Genomic DNA, 19,908 nt, shown 5'->3' with positions numbered 1-19,908 from the left:
GTCATTTTTTAATAATACAAATTAAAAATAGTGCTCCCTATAGGCATCGGCTTGTGCATGAGTGTGTAAGCTTACTTGAACGTGTTTGCAGTCGTGGCCTCTCGCTGGAAGTTGTATTCGCCGGAAGGTGATCGGACATTTGAGGGAAACCTTGATGGCCGTCTGCTCGACGCCGTCCTCACCGTTGAGCGGGGCATTGCCCGATGATGCTGCTACACTACTGAAGTTCCTCTTAACTACAAAGCAAGAGGAGAGAAACGTGTGTCAGCGGGAACTCTGAGAACGATCGGGACTTTAGGGAGTAACATGCGTCCGTATGTGAATACCTTTGGTGATGCAGTGCTCTGCAGGCAGGAGCCTCTTCTTCAGTAAGCCCTGGAGGACAGAGCGGACCGAGGGCCTGTGGACCAGCTGCAGCACAAACAAGTGCGACTGTGGAAGGAAACATCACTGTTACTATGACAAACAACAACTTGAGTCGTGTGAGTTGTGCGTCAGAATTTGTAGAAACCTCTTCATATTGGTTGATGTGTGTACTCACACAGCAGCAGGCGGTGACTGTGATCTGGATCGTGTTCCTCCCCGGATGGCATACGTGTTTCAAGTGCAGGGGTTTGTGGGAGGTCTTGTTGTCGCCCCTCTCGATGGTGAGCGGTGTGGCGTTGACGCTGACCTGGACCGACGCCGGCCAGTTGGTGTTCATTTGACGGTCTTCGTGATGATAGCACTTGAACTGCAGCTCCAGGTCTGATCTGGAGAAAAGCAAGCAAAGGGGTGTCAGTGTAAGTCTGTGGCACATAAAGGAAAACAGCAGCAATCCAGTTAGGATTTCCTCCAAGTCTTGAATAGACAAATCTTCTGTCACTGTGTGAAAAATACCACTGATATATGCTAATACACTAACATATTCCCAATATATGCATATGGTTAATTTGAAAAATAACAGTTTTATATGAAAATAGTATGGACCCTACAACATTGCCCTGTGGGATTACAGGGGATATTACTTAACTTTTTGTACATTTGACTGAAAACTACTGTTTGGGTTCCTGGTACAGCTCTTTCATGTTCTAGCTGAGCTACTTCTTTACAATGATAAACCTCAACAGTTACAAGATACATAAAAGACCCAAAACTGCAGTGGTCAAAAGGAGGCCACTGGAATAGGGACAAGGAAAATTACTGTTTTATGAAGCTCTCACAGGTGGTTCTAAAAATAAACTTAACATTGATTCAGTGGTTATTGTTTTACCTCCACATGAGCGTCTGGGCTACGGAGGGCCGTAAGTGGAAGACGTGGTTGCTGACAGCCAGGTTATGCTCTAGCCTGAAAGGCTCTAGGACGACACCGTCTCGCACAGGGAACGTTAGGCGCAGCTCCTCATTGTGGTTGGCTGTTTGGGGTGGAAAAAAATGTTACAGTGAATAGTCACAAATTAGTGACCATGTTTTTCTAGATTCTAGGTCTTTTAGTTACTGACCTTGGGGTGGAGGGAGAGCGGTGATATTTGGTTTGATGTCAGGAGGGAAGGGGGGCTTCACATCCTGGTTTGGCGACAGGTACGGAGGGATGTTGCTTCCTGGTGTCATCGGAGGGGTGGGGTTGCCTGGCACTGGAGAGTGAGGGTAGTTACCCACCGGTCTGGGCGGCTATAGAGAAAACAATCGATTAGTAAATCAAACTTTAACACAACCAAGAGTAGAATAATGTGATCAAACAAAACTGGTACAGAATTGGACTTACCCCGTTCACATTCCCCTGGCTGTACTGATAACCACTTCCAGAGAAGTTATTTGTTTGGCCATTAAACGGTGGCTCTTGCTGCAATTTCATAAAACAAAATCATCACATTATTTTCTTGATCAAATCAACCATAATTATTATTACCATACTGCTGCTAAGACCATGCTAAACAACCACAGGTAAAAATCCTACTGCACCTTGTAGTACTGGCCCATGGCACCGCTGGGTGGCGGGTATTGGCCCTGTAGCTGCTGCCCTGGCATCCTTTGGCCGGGGTAGTTGGGGGACGGCAGCGGTCTGGAGGCGTTGGGTGGGGGGTATTGCCCCTGCTGGCTAGGGAACTGGCCGTTTGGTCCATACTGCTGTCCTCCATAGCTTGGCTGTGCATGCAGAGGTGACAAACATATTCAACATGCAGCAAAGGAGCTAAATCTTATAATGGGAAATGTTGAATTCATATCCACTCACCTCCCCTGGGTACGGCCTTTTCATGCCCTGCATACCCATGGTCTGAGGCCGAGGTCCTGCATAACCTTGCTGGGGCATCCTTTGGCCGTGGGCCACGAAAGGTCCCACGCCTTGAACCCTGGGCTGGTTCATTCCCATGGGGGACCCACTCATGTTGGATCCACTCATGCCTGTGCCCATGTTCCCAGGGAGGGACGGAGGACCACGGGGTCCTGGCTGGTTCATGAACTGGCTGTTGTACGCCTGGTTTGGTCCCATCTGGAAAGAGGAACTCATCTGGAAGACAAGATCGATTCAATTAACCATCACTGAGGCAAAACCAAAAAACAAGAAACTAGCAAAAGACAAACGTGTTCAAACATTTGAGCCTGTTCGCTCTTGTTTTAGTTAAATATGTTATTTGGCTTCATTACTACTTGAGCGTATTATTCCCCCTTCACATTGATTTAGCCTTGTTCAACAATGAGCATGAACCCACTTCTCTCAGCTCCCTACTTTAGTGCTATTGCTATTATTGACATGATGGTTAATAAAAAAGGTCTATTAGGCGAAAAACAGACTTACTAACGTGTGACGTGCACACAGATGCAGTTAGATACAAACACTATCACAGAGGTGTTGACAGTTTTCTTACCGGCCCATATTGGTTCATGTCCTTGTTCTGGGTTTCCTGCATGGCAGCTACAGTTGCCGTTGCGGTGGCTGTTGCGGTGGCGGCGGCTGCAGCTACTGCAGCGGCGGCGGCTGCAGCGGCCGGCTGGGTGAAGTCTGATTGAGGACGGGAGTGTTGAGGCATGCCCATTCCACCAGGTCCAGCATTGGGCCCTCCAGGGTAACTATGTAAAGAGGCAACAATTGTAATTAGTTCTTTGGAATGTATTTTATTCATAGAATTATCTAACACTAGTCCACTGTCCACTTACTTTCCACTGAAGCCTCCTCCTCCCGGGTAGTTGGGTCGTCCATACATGCCCTGCTGCATGTAGCCCTGGTTGGAGTTGCCTTTGTTGGGGAACTGCTGCTGAGGACCGGGGAACTGAGGTGAGTTCATCCCCTGGTTGTTACCAGACATCCCCGAGCCCATAGGGTTTCCCCCGGGGTTCATTGGATTGTTGTTGCCGGCCATGGGATTCCCCAACACCTGTTGGACACAGAGACATGATGAACGAGAGTCACCAGGAGATGATATATCCTCCTGGCAAACTTAAAAACTCCTTTAATTCAGCACATTGTGGAAAAGTTTACAGCAGTTAAAAACACAGAGTTGTGGGAATCAAATGACACCACTGGTATTTGAATGTATGCATTGGGTTATATCAGTTTTGAGTTATATTAACTTTCCATTGCTTAATCAAATATCCTGGGGGGAAATAAAATGTGACCCTTATTCAACTGCCTCCCGGTGATGTCAGCCTTCTGCAGCAAAACTTTAAAACTCAAGAAATACAATTCTGTGACACACAGTCCACTCAGATGCCCGTTGAGTTCCTCGTACAGGTGGTGGGTGGGGGGGATCTCACCTGGCTCTGCGAGGTGTTGGTCACGCCCCAGACGGTGGTCACCACAGACAACGACCCTGGAGGCTGATTGGAGTTCTGCTGCCAGGGAACGGAGTCGTAGGGAAAAGACCCATCTCTGCAGGGGACAGAGAAAAAACGTGTCATGTAGGCAAAACAAAATGTGACCTGTGCCAATGGACCAATATCTGTGCAGCACAGCGGTAGTAAGTACATGTGCATTTCCTGGATCATATGGAAAGACAAAAGGATTATATAATAAAAAGCACATGCTTGGTACACTGTGTTGTAATTATTGACAACACATACTCGGGTCTGGGAGGATCTGTTTGTTCCCCACTGACTGTGCTACAAGCAGTTAGTCTGGCCACTGATCCATGAGGAACACTGAGCTTCATGTGGAGAGCGAGGGCTTTCCCCGAGGGCCCAGTCTGTCTGTTCACACACCCAACACGCACACAAACACACCTCGCACACATGCCAAAAAGTGCAGCAGTGTGAACACTGACCCGTGCGAGAGGCCGTGCTTCATGGAGCTCATGGGGGGCTGCATGGGCACTTTTCCCGGAGGCTCGTTCTGCCTGTTCTTCTGGTGACGGAGGAGGAGGAGGCGTCCGAGTTCCTCACACCACGAGGACAGGAGAGCTGGGGAGAGAGAAGAGGACGAGTCAATCAGTGCTGTCGGACTCCAGAGGGATTGAGCTGCCGAGGAAACAGCCCTCCTCTGCAAAGCACTGCACAAAGTGACAGAGTGAAAGCAGGAGGGAGGTGGGACTAAGGAGCAGAAGCTTCTGGGGTAAACTGGAAATTAAATTGAAAAGCAAGGACCTGACTAAAAGAACTTTTCAAATTTAACAAGAGGTTAAATATATAACTTACACCCACACTATATGCATGTGTGGTCACTGTCAGTTTCATTATGAGATAAGAATACAATAAATAAAATAAGAATAAATCATACTACTAGAAATACTGGAATATAAAGTAATTATATACATATGTAATATAGAGCAATACAACTATTTATTGTTATGTTCATCACTTTTCAGTGACTGAATAAAGTCATGGTTATTAACTGGCAAATGATGGGATGATTCCCACTGGCAGAGTGAAATGAGAGTCTGAGACAGTGACATGATACAATGAGGTAATGTCAAGTGATAACAGCAGGAAAACATCTGTCAATGATTCAAAATGAAAAAAGAATGAAAAATGCACTTGATGCCTCTTTTATCTTTTAAACAACCAGTTCTTGCGCTGTATGATTCTACTTTAAGAGTTAACTGATCAGAATATTGTAGTTTGTGGTGTTTCCCTGTTGGATGCAGTCGTTCTACTTTCAACTATTCATTTGTCCAGTAATCGATCCATAAACATTCTCTCCGCCCATTCTCGTCAGTGGACTTGGACGTAAAGCAGCGACAACATTAACCGCTGAGCGAGGAGTTTACCACAGTAAGCAGGAGTTTGCCCTGATAAACAACTTCCTCCCACCATGTAAAATAAAAAGCAGTCAATAACCTGTAAGATGCTTTGCCATAAAAGTTAATTTATTTGCCAAGTGGAAAAAAACCTGTCGACATATCTATATGCAAACAAATCTTTATAGGATGGACACTTTGGAAATAAATAGCTGAATCCCCAAAGGAGGCCCCTTAATGCTGCGATATAAAAGATGAGCCTCAATCCAGCGTGCCACTGCAGCTGTCGGCCACTAGGGTTCACTCTGGTCCTGCAGATGAGCTCCAGCCCTTCCCTCCCTTTCACCCTCCCGCCTCCCTCTCAGTCAGGTAGCTACCACAGACCAGCGTTTGATCGAATCAGATGCTTTTCATCTGCAGTGTATGTTTTTGTACTGTGCCAGCTACAAAAGACTCGGCTCTTCCTTTTCCTCTCCGCTCCCCCCCGCCTCGTTCCAGCCGCTCTCTGCGGCGTCAGAGGAGAAAGGGAATGTGGATTCAATCAAAGAGCAGGGGCAGCCACCTCCTCTTATGATTCACAGCACTTCTAGTCTGAGGGAGGGAGGGAGCGGGGTGAAACAGAGCGCCGGGTGATTTCAGCTGCAGTTTGTGCAGAAAAAGCCACGTCAATATGACAGCAGACAGTGCAGGCTGTCCTCGCAGGCAGATTCACCCACCCTGCTGCCACATGCAAGGACGGCCTGCCACCGCACATATTACACAGAGGGGGGGGGATAGAGAGAGAGAGAGAGAGAGACAGGGAGTGAAAAAGGTTGAGTGAGTCAGTGAGAGAGGAGACATCAGGCTAATGGGGCTGATGGGAGGAAGGAACAAACAAAAGCTTCTGACTCCCATCTCAAACATGGCAACCCAGAGATTTGACCACACATCACATAAGTGCCTGCAAACAGAGCAGGAGCCCACTGACACACACACACACGTCAGGAAAAACACCACACTGGCTTACACAAACACACACACACACACACACACACACAGTGGTAACATAAACAGGACGCGAGGTGTCCTCCGAGTGCGCCAAATTTCCGAGGACAAAACAGAAAATGTCTGCATGGGTACACAAACACACACCTTCCCCTCTCAGAGCAGCGCACCCCAAAAGGCACCTCCTCTCTTTTCATCTGAACACTGAGCACACCAGCCTCGCTCTGTGTAAAGATGAGGGCTGGAATACAAAAGACATGTACAGATGGTGCCAGCAGTCTCCCTCTCCTCTCCCCTCTCCTCTCCCCTCTCCCTCCCACTCCTTTAAAAAGCAGCATGGGGCTCAGGCGCAGAGGCAGCTGGGTTTTTCCTCCTTCCCACCCGCTCATGCTCCCTCTCTTTTCCTCTCTTTTCTTTTTTTTCCCTCTCCCCGCCGCCTCCTCTTCTTGGCAAGCAGGTTCCAGGAGACAGGCTGTGCTGCTGCTCCTTCGGAGGATTGATCTGACTTTACCACGGCTGTGCTTTTTGCTCGACAGAAGAGGCCTCTCAGGTGCTCCTCTCCTACAAAATCACACACATCCCCGTTGCCTACAGATGCCTACATTTGTGGGTTGGGGTTTAAACAAAATACAACAGGGTCCGAGCATGAATAATAGGTTTAAGAGTTTCACATTTATGTTGGGGCATCCTGCAGTGTTTTAGCAGCCCCCTCCCTCTCCCCAGACCCCCTTCTGATGGAGAGAGTTTTCTCCATTCGAGGGCCTGGCGACCAGCCAGCGCGTTACAGCTCAATTAGGTCCCATTATTCTCTTCAAACAAGGGGTAACTTGCACTTCTTCTATGTTGATAAACATGTCGCCGCAATTTATCTCTAAACTGTGGCAGCGCGAGGACGTCTGGCGAAGGGGGGACGATGTGCTCGCTTCACGCTGAGGCCGACACCAACAGCCGCGGGACAGAAAACAACAACAGGGTCGATATGAACTGTAAATGTGAGAGAACAGGGGCAATAAAGGGAGGGAGGCCCCGGCGCTGCCACTTGAGGAGGAATTCTTCTTCTCTGCTATTAGATAAAGGGCTTATCGCCGCACAAAATTACCACCTCCACTGAGCGCCGACCTGCTTAGAGGAGAGGCGCTCTGTCATTGACTCGGAGGATAAACTTCAGGTTTCATATGACAGGAGGAGGAAGAGCCAACACGTTACACCTCACAGTCTGTCCCTCCTCCTCCTCCTCCTCCTCACCCAGACGTCTCCCAGGACAGTGTGGATGACGAACACAAAAGGATTACAGCTTCTCCTCTCCTGCTTTCCCCCTTCAGTAGACTTGTCTGTGTCCCTCCCCGAGAAGAGCCAAAACCGGAGCTAAGCGTCTCGGGTGTAGCTCTTCCAAATCACGACACCTACGACTCAGTAAGTGAATCAAAGTGCCGTTTGGTGCCGCAGAGCATCTTGCTGCCCTGTTTACACTGGTCTCCCTCGTGGCGATTGGTCTCTGTCCTCCATAAGGAGAGGAGCCCTCTCTGTTTGCCTTGTGGATGGTCCCAGGGGCCCGGCCGAGTCTGAGCCATATTGATATTCTGGTGCTCAGCTGCACAGCCTGATGGTCAGTCATGGCGAAGGGCGGTAAATGCATCTGCGGGGACTAGATGGGTGGCTCAGTTATGGCTGGGCCCTGCAGCTTCCAGCTTCACCCTCTGTCATAAAGCCCAGGGGGACATGACAAATGACATGGACTGCATCCCTGACAGTTGTTCAATGCGCTTTCCAATGATAATGCTCCCCCCACCGCACCTTTCACCATACGCGCACACACACACACACACACACACACACACACACACACACACACACACACACACACACACACACACACACACACACACACACACACACACACACACACACACACACACACACACACACACACACACACACACACACACACACACACACACACACACACACACACACACACACACGAGGCACAGAGATAAACTGTGCTGATTAAAAAGGGTGATTTCTTTCCCGCTCGCCCAAAATAGCAGGACCTCATGATTTAAGGGTCAGTTGATTCCAATTACACACAAAAAATACAATGGGGTAGATTTGTATTCGTGCCGGTCAAAATTTGATTTATTTAAAGCAACACTATGCAACCTGAAAATAGCAGTTTTGATGACACACTGACTGAATAGGGAAAATGGTGCTGCTTTCTTTGGGTTACAATCTCCTGTGAGAAGTGTGCAAATATCTGATAGTCACATTTTAAATAATGCTGAACTGTAGATCAGTTAAAAAGACTTAGAATTATAAAAAAAAACTGTGTTCATCTCAGATATTTTGTGAGGAAACTGAAAATATCAAGAATTCTTAATAGAGTTTGGTGTATTTGGTTCAGGAAGCCGGGGATTGTGGGTAATATCCACCAGTCAGTTGTGTTGCAGTTCCATGAGTGGGACGACACAATCAGAGCTTTGTAGGATTTGGGTTTTGTCCACATGAAGAGCATATAATCAATGAGATACGGACCGGAATGGATATATCACAACGTGTGGCTGCAGAGGGCGCTGTTGCTCGGTGAAAGTTACATAGTGGTGCTTTAAAGGTGTTGTATGGTTTTAGTGTTGGGGGGGGGGGGGGGGGGGTTTCAGCACCCAGCACATCCTTCTATAAGTGTTTTTCACCTCCTCAGTAATAAAACTTCATGTCAGATCTATAGGTGTTGACCAGAAGAACCGTGATTGGTCAGTTAGGAGTAAAACAAGGCCCAGGAGTCTTCCCACATTCAGAAATACACATCGAGTATTAAATCATCTTCCACTGAAACAAGGTGAACTTTCCAAACGTTACTCCTGTAACAGCCCGACTGAAAGAATGTAAACTGCTACGAATATGAGGCAGTTAACGATATATCTGTCTGTTATTGAGATGGTGATATATCACAACAGGTGCGTCAAGTATCTACGCAGAGACTCCCATTATTCCCCCGTGTCAACCATTAATCCATCTCACCCCCAGAACGGGCCCAATAAAACCTGACAGCGAGTTGTGAGGCTGATCCAAAGCAAGGGAGGCGCCGTTTCAAGATACATTTATCAATACTTTGACCACGACAAATAAAAGTCCTCCTTTCACCTCCATTACACTGCGGGGGAGGCAGAAATCAAATAAATGTTTTTCTGTAACGTGGGCAAGCTGAGTCTTTAAAACGGATGTGCAACCTCAGCCATGATGAATCGGTGCGTGTGAGAACAAACTGAGGGGAAAGGATAATCTTAAAAACATGACATGAATGGGCTTTCTCTCTGTTTACTGGCAGCAGGTAAGCCAGATGCCAAGAGCTCCTCTGCTCCCCCCTCTACGTCCACCTCCCTCTCTCCCTCCCTGGCTGCTCTTTATATAATAGACACCTGCTCCCTTGTCAACTGGACTCCCACCTGGCATCGTCCCACATGGCTCGGCCTCTAACGCTCACGCAAACACACAGTGCACATGCCGTCACCACACCACGCCAACGTTATCGGGCGGCGCTCCCTCGACTATTCCCGTTCAGACCGAACCACAACAACAAAATATTTTGCCGTTAACCTGTCGAAAAGAATCACAACCCCCCCGAGCTGCTTGTTTGAAGACATTTAGCCAGAAGCGGCTGAAAGCAGAACAAAGACCATGAGCAAACTAACAAGAACGTCTCCAGTGGGCCGCACTCCTTAGTTACTGAGAAAGCGCTATTCACTCTCCAACCCTCTCCCCCCCCCTTTCGCTCTCTCTCTGTGGCCAGAAAGGTTTGAATGGACACAAGCCTCCTGCAGGCCAAAGTCAATTAAAATAAGAGCGGGTGTAGGGAGCCCGAGTATCCCTGGTTACCCGAACGCTCTGGAGAGGCCATGCAAAGCAGCCACATTTAGCTTTAGCCAACAAATTCCTCACTTGTGTGGGCCTCCCGGATCTGAAAAGAAAAACGGGATTCACCTCATAATATATAGATAACATATAAACAAAACAAAACAAAAAAAAAATCCACCAAGGCCCAATAGTCGCCAATGGAACATCTTTTAATGTATTCACCAGATCATTTGTTTAATCTGGATCCGGGTTTTTTCCTTATCCATGACTTGTTCTGTGAGAAGCAACTGAAATTTTTAGAAAACGCCCTATCTCGTAAAATAAAAGAACTCCTCGAGTCACCCCAAATTTGAATGGCTTCTTTCTTGGGTCATGCCCCTCCTCTCTACAAAACAACATGGAAATCGGTTGAGTAGTTTTTGCGTAATCCTGCAAACAAACAAACCAACAAACAGAGAGGGGTGAAGAAACAACAAGTGCGCGGAGGTAATAGCCAGTTGCTAAGACATTTCTTACAAAGGCCCGGCGGATGCCAAACTCTCCCGTGCACGAGTAAACTATCGTCTGGATTGTAAATCATCTCCCACTCTGCCTCGCGGCTCTCAGCCACACTCTCCACATGGGTGCCCACCTGGCAGCCATCAAACCGCTCTTTGTCTTCGCACAGATGCAACAAATTATTCATCGACGCCAATTTGATAATGGAATGAAAAGGGACTCGTCCATCACGCGGTGATTCGAGGTTATAACAGGTTCTGGACCTGCCAGTCCGCGACAGATCCTCCAGAGCCGGGTCGATTAGGTCGAAGCTCGCAGGTGGACGGCCTCAAAACACATGGAGCACATTGTACCACGCCGGCCACCCCCCCTCATCTCTGCGTCACCTCAACCTGGAAGCAAGTGCCAACTGGGTGTAGTAAAAGTGAGTGTGTAAACTGACTTCATTAGTTCGGTTACTGAGATTTTAATGTGAGGTGAGTCATTTCGTGCCATATTTCAGGGTGAGTGATGTTTCCAAAGAAGCTGATGAAGTGAGAAGGACGTGTGAAGTGGCCACATGCGAGTGTCGCCTCAAGATCGGACATATTTTCTCTGTTGACCAATAACTATGAAATTAAGCTGCGATACCATTGAGAGAAATGTACGTTTAGCTGAAAGAAAAGTAAAACAAACTAGTGCAGTGCTCCTTTACTTTTTTAATTACAGCCACACTTCTCAGTTATGTCAGAGGTGACTGGGTCTTTTCTTCCAGGAGAGAATTATTATTTTCTTACCGTTTGCCTGAGTGAAGTTAGAAAACTTTGTGTTCATCCTACCTGGTTTATCTGCAAAAAAGATTTTATATTTTATAATGAAACCGAATGTGCTTTATTAGTGTCGAGATGTGAGGTATTTAAGAGGTCCCTAGATATGCGCTCAGCAGATAGACAGACAGGGAGGCGTTTTAGGAATTTGGATTGGTAGATGAAAATAAGTATTTAGCAGCTACAAAGTCTGGACTGAAAGCATTAGCGCTAACAGTTATGAAACACAGCGTCTATCTGGGCCAGGCAGCAGCCTCCTGTCTGCACCTCATCTTTGTCTGCTGCTTCTGTTTTTTCTCTTCTTGCATTATTTCCTCTGCCGCTCTCTCTCGCTCTCTCTCTGGGAAGTCGGTGATGTTGGAGTCTTGTCAATGAGTACTTAGGCCCGTTGCCTCATGGGGAGCCAGACTTGCTGGCTAGGTTTTATGGCCCATTTCAGAGCTGCCCCGGCTTAAATACAGCCTCCTGCTGGCCACATGGCCACAATGTCGTGCCATGTCCATCCAGCGAGGAGCAATGGGAGGGGGAAGGCGGTTGGACTCGTGCCAGAAAGGTTTTACGGAGACCACAAGCCCATGTTGCCATGTGGAGGCACAAGGAGAAAAAGAAATCGCTACAGGTTTTAGTGTTTCTTGGTTTCTCTTTTGACGTCCTGCGTTCTTTGTTGCAAAACCAAAAACCTCTAAACGCTGTGCGGCTGAAAGATATGAAAGCCGTCCCTTATTCCTCTCAACTTCCCACTTCTGCCGTCATAATACCTCCAGTATTAAAACATCGAGCTCACCACTTTGTGATGCAGATTTCTATGTATACACACAAAGAAATTGCAGGATTTCTGAGTAAATAAAAAAAACGTCAAAGAAAAGACAGTTATCCTCAAATAAAATCTGTGTTCCCAGATTTCAAGTTGAAGATAAGCTTGTGTATCTTTGTGGAAATTCTCTTGGCACTTACTGAATACCAACTGGAACAAGATACACTTTATATATGCCACAGTCTCAAGACGATTTTGTCAGATCGCATCACTCAAGCTGTCATTTCTTGGTCATGGTTTCACAGGAACCCGCCCTCGCCTCTAAGCAGGCCAGTGTTTTTAAAGATAATCTGTCCTGGCACGTGCAAACAAATCTCTTCATTAAAAACAGAGCATGTCGTTCAGCGGCGGCGTGGAGCACAAAAGGTGGAAATCTATAGCATCTCACCCCCTGCTGAGAATTAATTCCTTGTGTATTAAAGCCAAACATCTCCCCCAACCAACATTTAGTCTTCAATCTGTTACTGCACGTTGCCCCCCCCTGCTACAGTAAGCGGATTGGGAACTCCACTCATTCCAAACCTACATCTTCATGTCTGAATCCGGGAGCTGAAATCTGGCACCATTTTGCCAAAGTGTCCGAGGTCAAGTTTAAGAACATAAACAGTCATAGTTTCTGCTTGTTTAACACCACAGCTAACCGTTTAAACCATGTCACCATGTTTTAGATTTTTTATCAATTTTCAATTAAAATAATTTTAGTGCTTGATAATAATTTGGATCTGAGGGCAAGCTACCTTCTGCCGAAAGGAAGTAAAGGTCTTTACAGGAACAAATGTACTTAAGGTAATGGGACGTTTTCATTTTGGTCGCCTTTTATCGAGTCATATAAAAACAATTTCTGGGGAAAACGATGCATGATGAAGAAAAAACTCACTGCTAGCTTGTTGACTGGTTTTACCATCCACTGTTTGTGTTGGTCACTCGTAATGGATAGCCATTGAGAGTGCCCTAGTGGCCAAAGTTACATATTGTACGTTTAAATGTAAATAATAAAAAGTGCCATAAAAACAACATATATTTTTCTATAATTATCATTAGATGAGCCATGTATATTATGGATTTCTCAACATCATCTTATTTTCATACTGTATGGACACGAGTGCAAACCCATGTAATGACACAAGAGAGGGATCTCAAACTGTACGATGTCGGCTAGAATGTAAAGTACACGTGATTTGTAAGGAGAAGAGAGAGACTACACACAGGGATGCTCCTTGTAGGCAGGGGAATCGTTATAATTGCTCGCTACGAAGCTCTTTTACCTCTGACAAGATAAATCGGTGTGTAAACTGTGACTTCAGAGTGTCTGACTCATGACCCCATCACCTGACCACACTGAGCTTCCTGACACTCTGCCAACCGGCTCCACTCCGGCAACCAGATTATCAGATGAGCAGAAGAAGAAGCGGCTTATGGGAGCCAGACTGTTTCCTCGAGCAACAGGCTGCTATTAAAGAAGGCCCGGCCTTAAGCCCTCGCCTACGATGATACTAATTAGCCACAGAGCAGATGTGCCCACGCCAGTGCCCACCTCAGGGTGCTGGGCAGGGCCGAGGAAGTGTCACGACGGCAGACGCTGGCGGCTGATTCACCTGTGACCTTCTCACAGTGGGCCTGGCGTCAAAGCCTCCCTTTAGAAGTACAGTAGAAAGAGACACTGGAGGAGCCCGGGTCGGGTCCCAGCACCCCTCCAGCCTCATTAGACTCATCCATATGTGCAACAGATCAGGATCTGAATAAAAAGACTCCACAGGATAGACACTCGGAATCGAGACAATGACACTTTCTTGTCTTCTTCAAGCAGAGATCATCCTTATGCAGAGTATTTCTGTGCATACTTCATGAAACACCCTATAAGTTTGCAGATGTGTATATTTAAATGTTCTTGTTATCAGCTTGTTGCCTTCAATAGGATTTCTGCTAATGTTTTCATATTTGTAAATTCTCTTTTATCCTGCATCACTGGAAAAAATCTTTTGAAGTGTTTTTGTTTTTGTTTTTATTATATATTCTTATCATCTCTACTAATTTGCTGGTGTTTTGTTTTTAAAATCAATGATTTTTGATGAAAAACATCCCTCAACACATATCTTACATTCCATACTTTTTTTCTACAAGTTCTAAAATTTAAACCGATACTTGCACGTAGTAACTGTAAATAAAATCTAATCTGCAACAATCTCAGTTAGGCTTCATGTCCCACTTTCCTTCCAGCGATCATCTGAAGTTTCAACCTTATCCTGATGACGATATAAGCTACGTCCACATCTCCTACTATTAACTGCTGGTTCACATAAATGAAAAGATGGTGGTGGTGGTGGTGGTGGTGAGTGGTTACCATGCAAATCGACAGGGGGAGCGAGGTATAAACTTGAGACTTAAAATGCCTCCGATGAACAGCTGAGAACATCGGCGTGAAGTATGACCGCAGGCAGGACAATGAGACGACACGTGTGACATACGACACGTGTGACATGCTTCACACGGCCAAACTCAAACAGACGACACAACAGCAGCAGCCATGTAAGCTTGGTTCTTTTGTTGGGTTGTTTTTCTTTCTAAATGACCAACTGAGAAGCACATCTGATGTCATTCCACGCACAGTACATGTCGACACGGGTTCGGTGTGAGGACAGAACGTGATGGAGGATGGTTGGGTTGGATTCAGCCAGTGTTCATGAGTTTCCTGTGCAGCACTTGGACACACAGCAAGTACCTGAGTCAGACTGACACCTCCTGCAGCAGCTGGTTTCTGTAGGGTTCAAATTTTACATTTTACTGCACTTTACAGACATTTCTAAGACACTGAGTGAGTGACAACAGACAATTGATGGGGAGTTGCTCCCGTGTTTATGAGGCGACTGGATGGGTGAGAACTACAAATCAATTCACACACTCCAAAACAAAAAACTACCAAGAAAAGGTGAGAATGAACTTCACTACACTCAAATGAACTCAAATCATGGATATAATGGGATCAAAACCAAAAACCTTTTATAGTTTGTGTGCAAAATGATGACAAATTAAGGATTGTTCATCGCTGCTAATGACATGCAGTCTTTTCTGACACAAGGTGGCGTTCATATGAAGAATGTTTAAAAAAAACAAAATTATTATCAGTAATTTATTTGTGTGGGGCCTGCTGATTATTAAAAATAAATAAAATGATGTGTAAGTAGGTTGTAGCCGTGGACTGGAAGCCGCGTCTCCACTTCCTCCAACTATCCAATATATAATATGATGGATACGAACTCTGCCATCTTGCACTGAGGTATCAAGGTCCCCCCGTGATGTCTTCATCTTTATATACAGATCTCTAAAATCCTCTTTTCACTGTTTTCAGTCTGAACAACACAAGTACAAAAGATCCTGTAAAGACCTTTACTCCCTTTCTGCAGAAGGTAACTCGCTCTCAGATCAAATGAGGGGTTTTCCATTGCTCAACACTACAGCTGAGGAGAAAACTCAACTTTACACCAACGGTATTGATCTTAAATGAAGATCAAACAACAGAGCTGACGTCTCCTTTTGATTCCTGTTGTTTGTTCTTGTTGTTCATTCAGAAAAGCAAGTAGGTGGAGGCGTGTGCGTCCCCTGATGTGAGGAGAAACATCCATCAACCGGTCTAAAACTCAGATCATTGAAATGCTCAGAGCTCATATTGCATTACTTGATACAAACTGGTTCAAGCACTACATGGACATGATGCAAGTTTTATTTTTTCTTTCACTACATTTTCTAATCTACATTTTCATAACAACTTCCACTGAAGCAGCTCATTCAGTTTCTGAATATCCATCGAGTGGATATATTACTCTTTCAGCTTGTATACTATGTGAATAGAGACTTTGCAAAACTACAATCACAATTTAAAATACGATGTTTTTTTTTTAAGATGTTAGATGTTTTCATATGTCATCTTTTGGATTTAATTGGATGATAATGGCCATATCACAAGAGGTGCATCAAAGAGGAGTGTGTTGTAATTAATAGATGAGTGGATAGAGGCTGTATGTTCTGCTTGTTCACAGATGGCATCAACTGCTCCATTATTCTGAATTGGGACTTATTCAAAAATGAATTAAGAAAAAAGGTCAAAGCATTTTCACAACTTCACAAGTGAAAAAGAAAAAAATCCATTAAAGATGTCTGACAAGTAAGTGAACACGACAAACTGGCAGCAATGAATTGTTGTATCAGTGGACACACTGACTGTGGCAGACAAAAGAGCAATTCCCCAAAACAAGAGAAGTAAAAGTGAATAATAAAGGAAGCAAACATGCCAGAATATGATTCTCTATGAGGTCAGTAGGAGTCTTCTGCTGGAAGCTGGGTCTGAAAAGGTTGTAGCTTTTGCTCCTTTTGCTGTAGGAGGCTTGGGATCAATGGTGGATCAGAGCCACAGAAAAAGCATAATGCACTTCTCCATTGTTGGCCTGTATCGTAACAATGGTCTGATAATGGGTGCTTGAATGGGGGGAGTGCTGGAGAGTTAATTTACTAAGCTATGAAGTGCAGAAGGATCGAGAACTGGGTTGAGCTGCAGTTTGTTTTATGGATGTATCCAACTCTGTATGATCTGATTATTGTTAAATCTAATGTAACTGCTGTGAATGAGAGAGCATGCATTCAGACAGATAGACTCTCAGCATTGACTGAACAGGTGCTTGTGAGCAGCCACAGTTAAATCTGTAGCTCAGATTTAAAATAAACCTCAGAAGAAGACATGATGACCACGAGAAACACAGGATCACGGAACTGAAAGTGGTGAGTTCTTGTACATGGGGGAAGTCTGTGCGTGTCTCTGCAGTGAGCCTGGCTGGTTGCATGCACTGTGTGGCACTAAAGGGGGAGTGGGTGCGATAAACTGCCAAGAGTCTCACGGAAAATGCCGCCTCAAGTAGGTCAGCACGACTCGCAGAGATAATCAAGGCCATTTTGACCCCTTCTGTGTGAGCTGTAAGTGGGTCAAATGCAGCAGTCAGCTGTTGCGGCTCTATCACGCCGGGGCACTGCGAGGCACTCGTCATACTGTCAGACCCCATTGCGTTAGTTTAAGACGTGGCAGGGTGCCCGCCTGCACCTACCACTGCAGGAGTCAGCCCCCTGTCTGCCCTCCCCACCCCCCAAGGAGGATATAATATGAAGTTCCCCTCAGCAGCAGCAGCAGAGCCACCTTCCCTCTTGTCACTGAATCCACTTTAACTCTTGTCTCTTCCTTCTGACAGCCAACAGCAGCTCAAACCTATTCGCTGTGGCACACACTCCCCCCTCCGTGTCTGAAATGCCACCCGCGTTTCAACCAGACTAACTCCGGCACTGTTCTTGCACGTTGTTCACTCTTCACTTCACAGAAGAAAAAAGGAAAGGGGGGGGGGGGGGGACTTGTGTCGAGAAACACTTTTGTGCATGAATCTGCAACAGCAGAACAAAGGCGTTACAGGGCAGCCTTAATCTCTGCACGACCGGAGCCAGCAGCTATTTTAAAGCTCTTTCTCTGTGTCTCTCTCTCTCTCTCTCTCTCCCTCCCACCTTCATCTCCTCTCTCTAACATTCTTCCTCTCTCCCTCCCACCTCCCTCGTATCCCCTCGGTGTCTCAGGGCAGCAGCTCCTCTCGCCGTTTTCCTCTGCTCTCTCTCTCCCTGCGTGTCCAGTGACTGACTGCACAATACGCATCAATTATTCATGACTGCTCTCTCTGTTTTGCAGGCAAAAACCAATCACAGATGGAGTCATTGCTAATGGGCTCCTGCTGTACTTGCCACCGGCTTCTTTGCACTCAAGCAACAAATACCCCAGAGACAATGAGAGGGAAAACAGGGATAAGCTGTTTAAAAAAAAAGAAAGAAAGAAACTTCATACAGCACCAGGAGCTATGAGGAGGTGTAAAAAGAGGAGGAAGGACACACAGTTGTGGTCAAAGAGGGAGAGGAAGGAAGGTACGTTTCTAAGTCACAAATAATTCAGCAATGTTGTGGAGCCGGCTTCTGCAGCAGCAAAGGGTTAAAAGACGGAGAGAGGGGTGGGTTGGGGGGTGAGGGGTAGGGGGGGAGCAGAGGGAGAGAGAGGGAGAGAGAGGGAGAGAGAGGGAGAGAGTGGGTGAGAGGAAAGGCATAGAGAGAGAGAGCAGAGAGAGGGCGAGAGAGAACCAAATGCTTATCTCCTCACCTCGGATGTATGCAGCTGTTATTGATGTATCTTCTTTTTCTGTCTAGTGATCCATTGCTTGCTCTCCCAATACACACATCACACAGAAGCAGCCACAGCCACTTCGCCAGAAGGGAGAGAGAGAGAGAGAGGGGAGGGGAGAGGAGGGACGGGTGTGGAGGAGAAGGGAGGAGAGGAGGGGAGAAAACGCAGGCAGCTCACATTTCAAACTTGCAGAGAGGGGGGGGGGGGGGGGGGGGGGGGGCTAATGTGCTAGACAGCCTGTATCTTGGCCTGGGTCCAGAGCGGTGAGTAAAAAAGGAAGCCTTCAAATCAATTCATTCATTCAAAAAAAGAAGAAGAAGAAGCTAGATTTGTTCTGTGACATGTACGGTGAGCGAGTCCTGCAGGAGTGTGACGCCGCTCAAGTGGGAGCATCAAATGGCCATTTCAACCCTCGAACCCTGTCTTTGCATACAGTCGAACTTAATCCATCAAACTACTCATTGTAATTAAGGGGCATGGAGGACGGGGGAGGGGAGGGAGGGAGGGAGGGGGGGTATTGTGGCTCCTTGATGCGCGGCGGAGGGCTGGGATGGAGAGAGGGAGGGGCCAATTAGACCACGTTTGTCTATCGGCACACAGGAGGCCGAGCAAAGCTTTTGGATAAATAATTACACACCTATAAAACATGTAAACTGTGGGTATACACACACCACCTGAGGCAATCTGGAGCATCTATTGTCATCTGCAAATAAACACACTCACCAGCAGCCGCAGCCGCAGCCGCGAGTCAATTCAGGTGTTAAATTAATGCAACTCATCTGTGGCTAAAATACAACAATAGGCATTTAATTAGAGGCATAAGGTGGAATGTGAATTGATTTTTAATATGCAAACATCAGACTGTGTTGCCCAGTAAATCACAGAGGCACATGTGGCGAGTGAAGATGCCACCAATCACCTCCCACTGCAACAGACTTAATAACCAGAGGAGGAAGGACAGATGAGCTCTTATCTCTGGTCTTTCCTGTCTGTATTTGCTTTCCTGGTATTTACTATCAGCTGAGTGCAGGGGGGGGGGGGGTTATAGCTCTGCAACCAGACTTTAAGACTTCACATGCAGTGGTTACATGGTGTAGAGCAGAGAAATCGTCCAAAGTGGACACGGTGCAGCTCCGGTCTTTCTAGGAATCAGGAGCACCAACGTGGTGAGCCTTTAAACTCCTAAAGCTGTGGTCAGAACCTCAGCCAAGATTCATTCAGATCCACGGAACTATAAATATAACTGCATATAAAAACATGGCAGCCTGACTTTGAAAAATATGTGATTTTTAAGTTTTACATTGCCATACATGAGAAAACCTTCTTTTCTAATTTTAAAGAAAGGAATCAACAGTGATACTTTTTTGTGGGTGTTTTAGAGAGCTGACAGGTTCAGATTCTTTACATTCACATGCAGATTGTGCTTATAGAGTTGTAAGAGGTTTAAAAAGGTTTTGAATAAAAAAACATATCCAGGAAATGTTTTGATTTATAACATCAAGCAGGAATCAACACAGATATCAACTCATTTGATTCTTAAAAATCTATTTTGGAGGTTGACAATGATTTGTGTGTATCCAACAATAAAGGTTCAGACTCAAGACTCAATAC

At 46.1% G+C, this 19,908-nt stretch overlaps 1 protein-coding gene across 1 annotated transcript in view; it reads right to left on the bottom strand.

Moving 5' to 3' along the window:
- The window catches only part of LOC133931462 (zinc finger MIZ domain-containing protein 1-like), a 108,609-nt gene that overhangs the window by 5,222 nt on the left and 83,479 nt on the right, over positions 1–19,908 (bottom strand). Inside the window, exons 6-17 of the mRNA XM_062378352.1 lie at positions 4,239–4,374; positions 3,733–3,847; positions 3,136–3,353; positions 2,847–3,048; positions 2,213–2,488; positions 1,942–2,124; positions 1,745–1,822; positions 1,482–1,650; positions 1,253–1,394; positions 542–752; positions 327–432; positions 76–236 (exon numbers count right to left, since the gene is read on the bottom strand). Of these exons, the coding sequence (XP_062234336.1) occupies positions 76–236; positions 327–432; positions 542–752; positions 1,253–1,394; positions 1,482–1,650; positions 1,745–1,822; positions 1,942–2,124; positions 2,213–2,488; positions 2,847–3,048; positions 3,136–3,353; positions 3,733–3,847; positions 4,239–4,374 (1,997 nt within the window). The remainder of the gene's footprint in view (positions 1–75; positions 237–326; positions 433–541; positions 753–1,252; positions 1,395–1,481; positions 1,651–1,744; positions 1,823–1,941; positions 2,125–2,212; positions 2,489–2,846; positions 3,049–3,135; positions 3,354–3,732; positions 3,848–4,238; positions 4,375–19,908) is intronic.

This window comes from Platichthys flesus, chromosome 20 (genome assembly GCF_949316205.1).
Source record: "Platichthys flesus chromosome 20, fPlaFle2.1, whole genome shotgun sequence".
Classification (NCBI taxonomy): domain Eukaryota; kingdom Metazoa; phylum Chordata; class Actinopteri; order Pleuronectiformes; family Pleuronectidae; genus Platichthys; species Platichthys flesus.
Note: the sequence above shows the minus strand (reverse complement) of the source record. Positions and strands in the feature narration are given on the sequence as shown.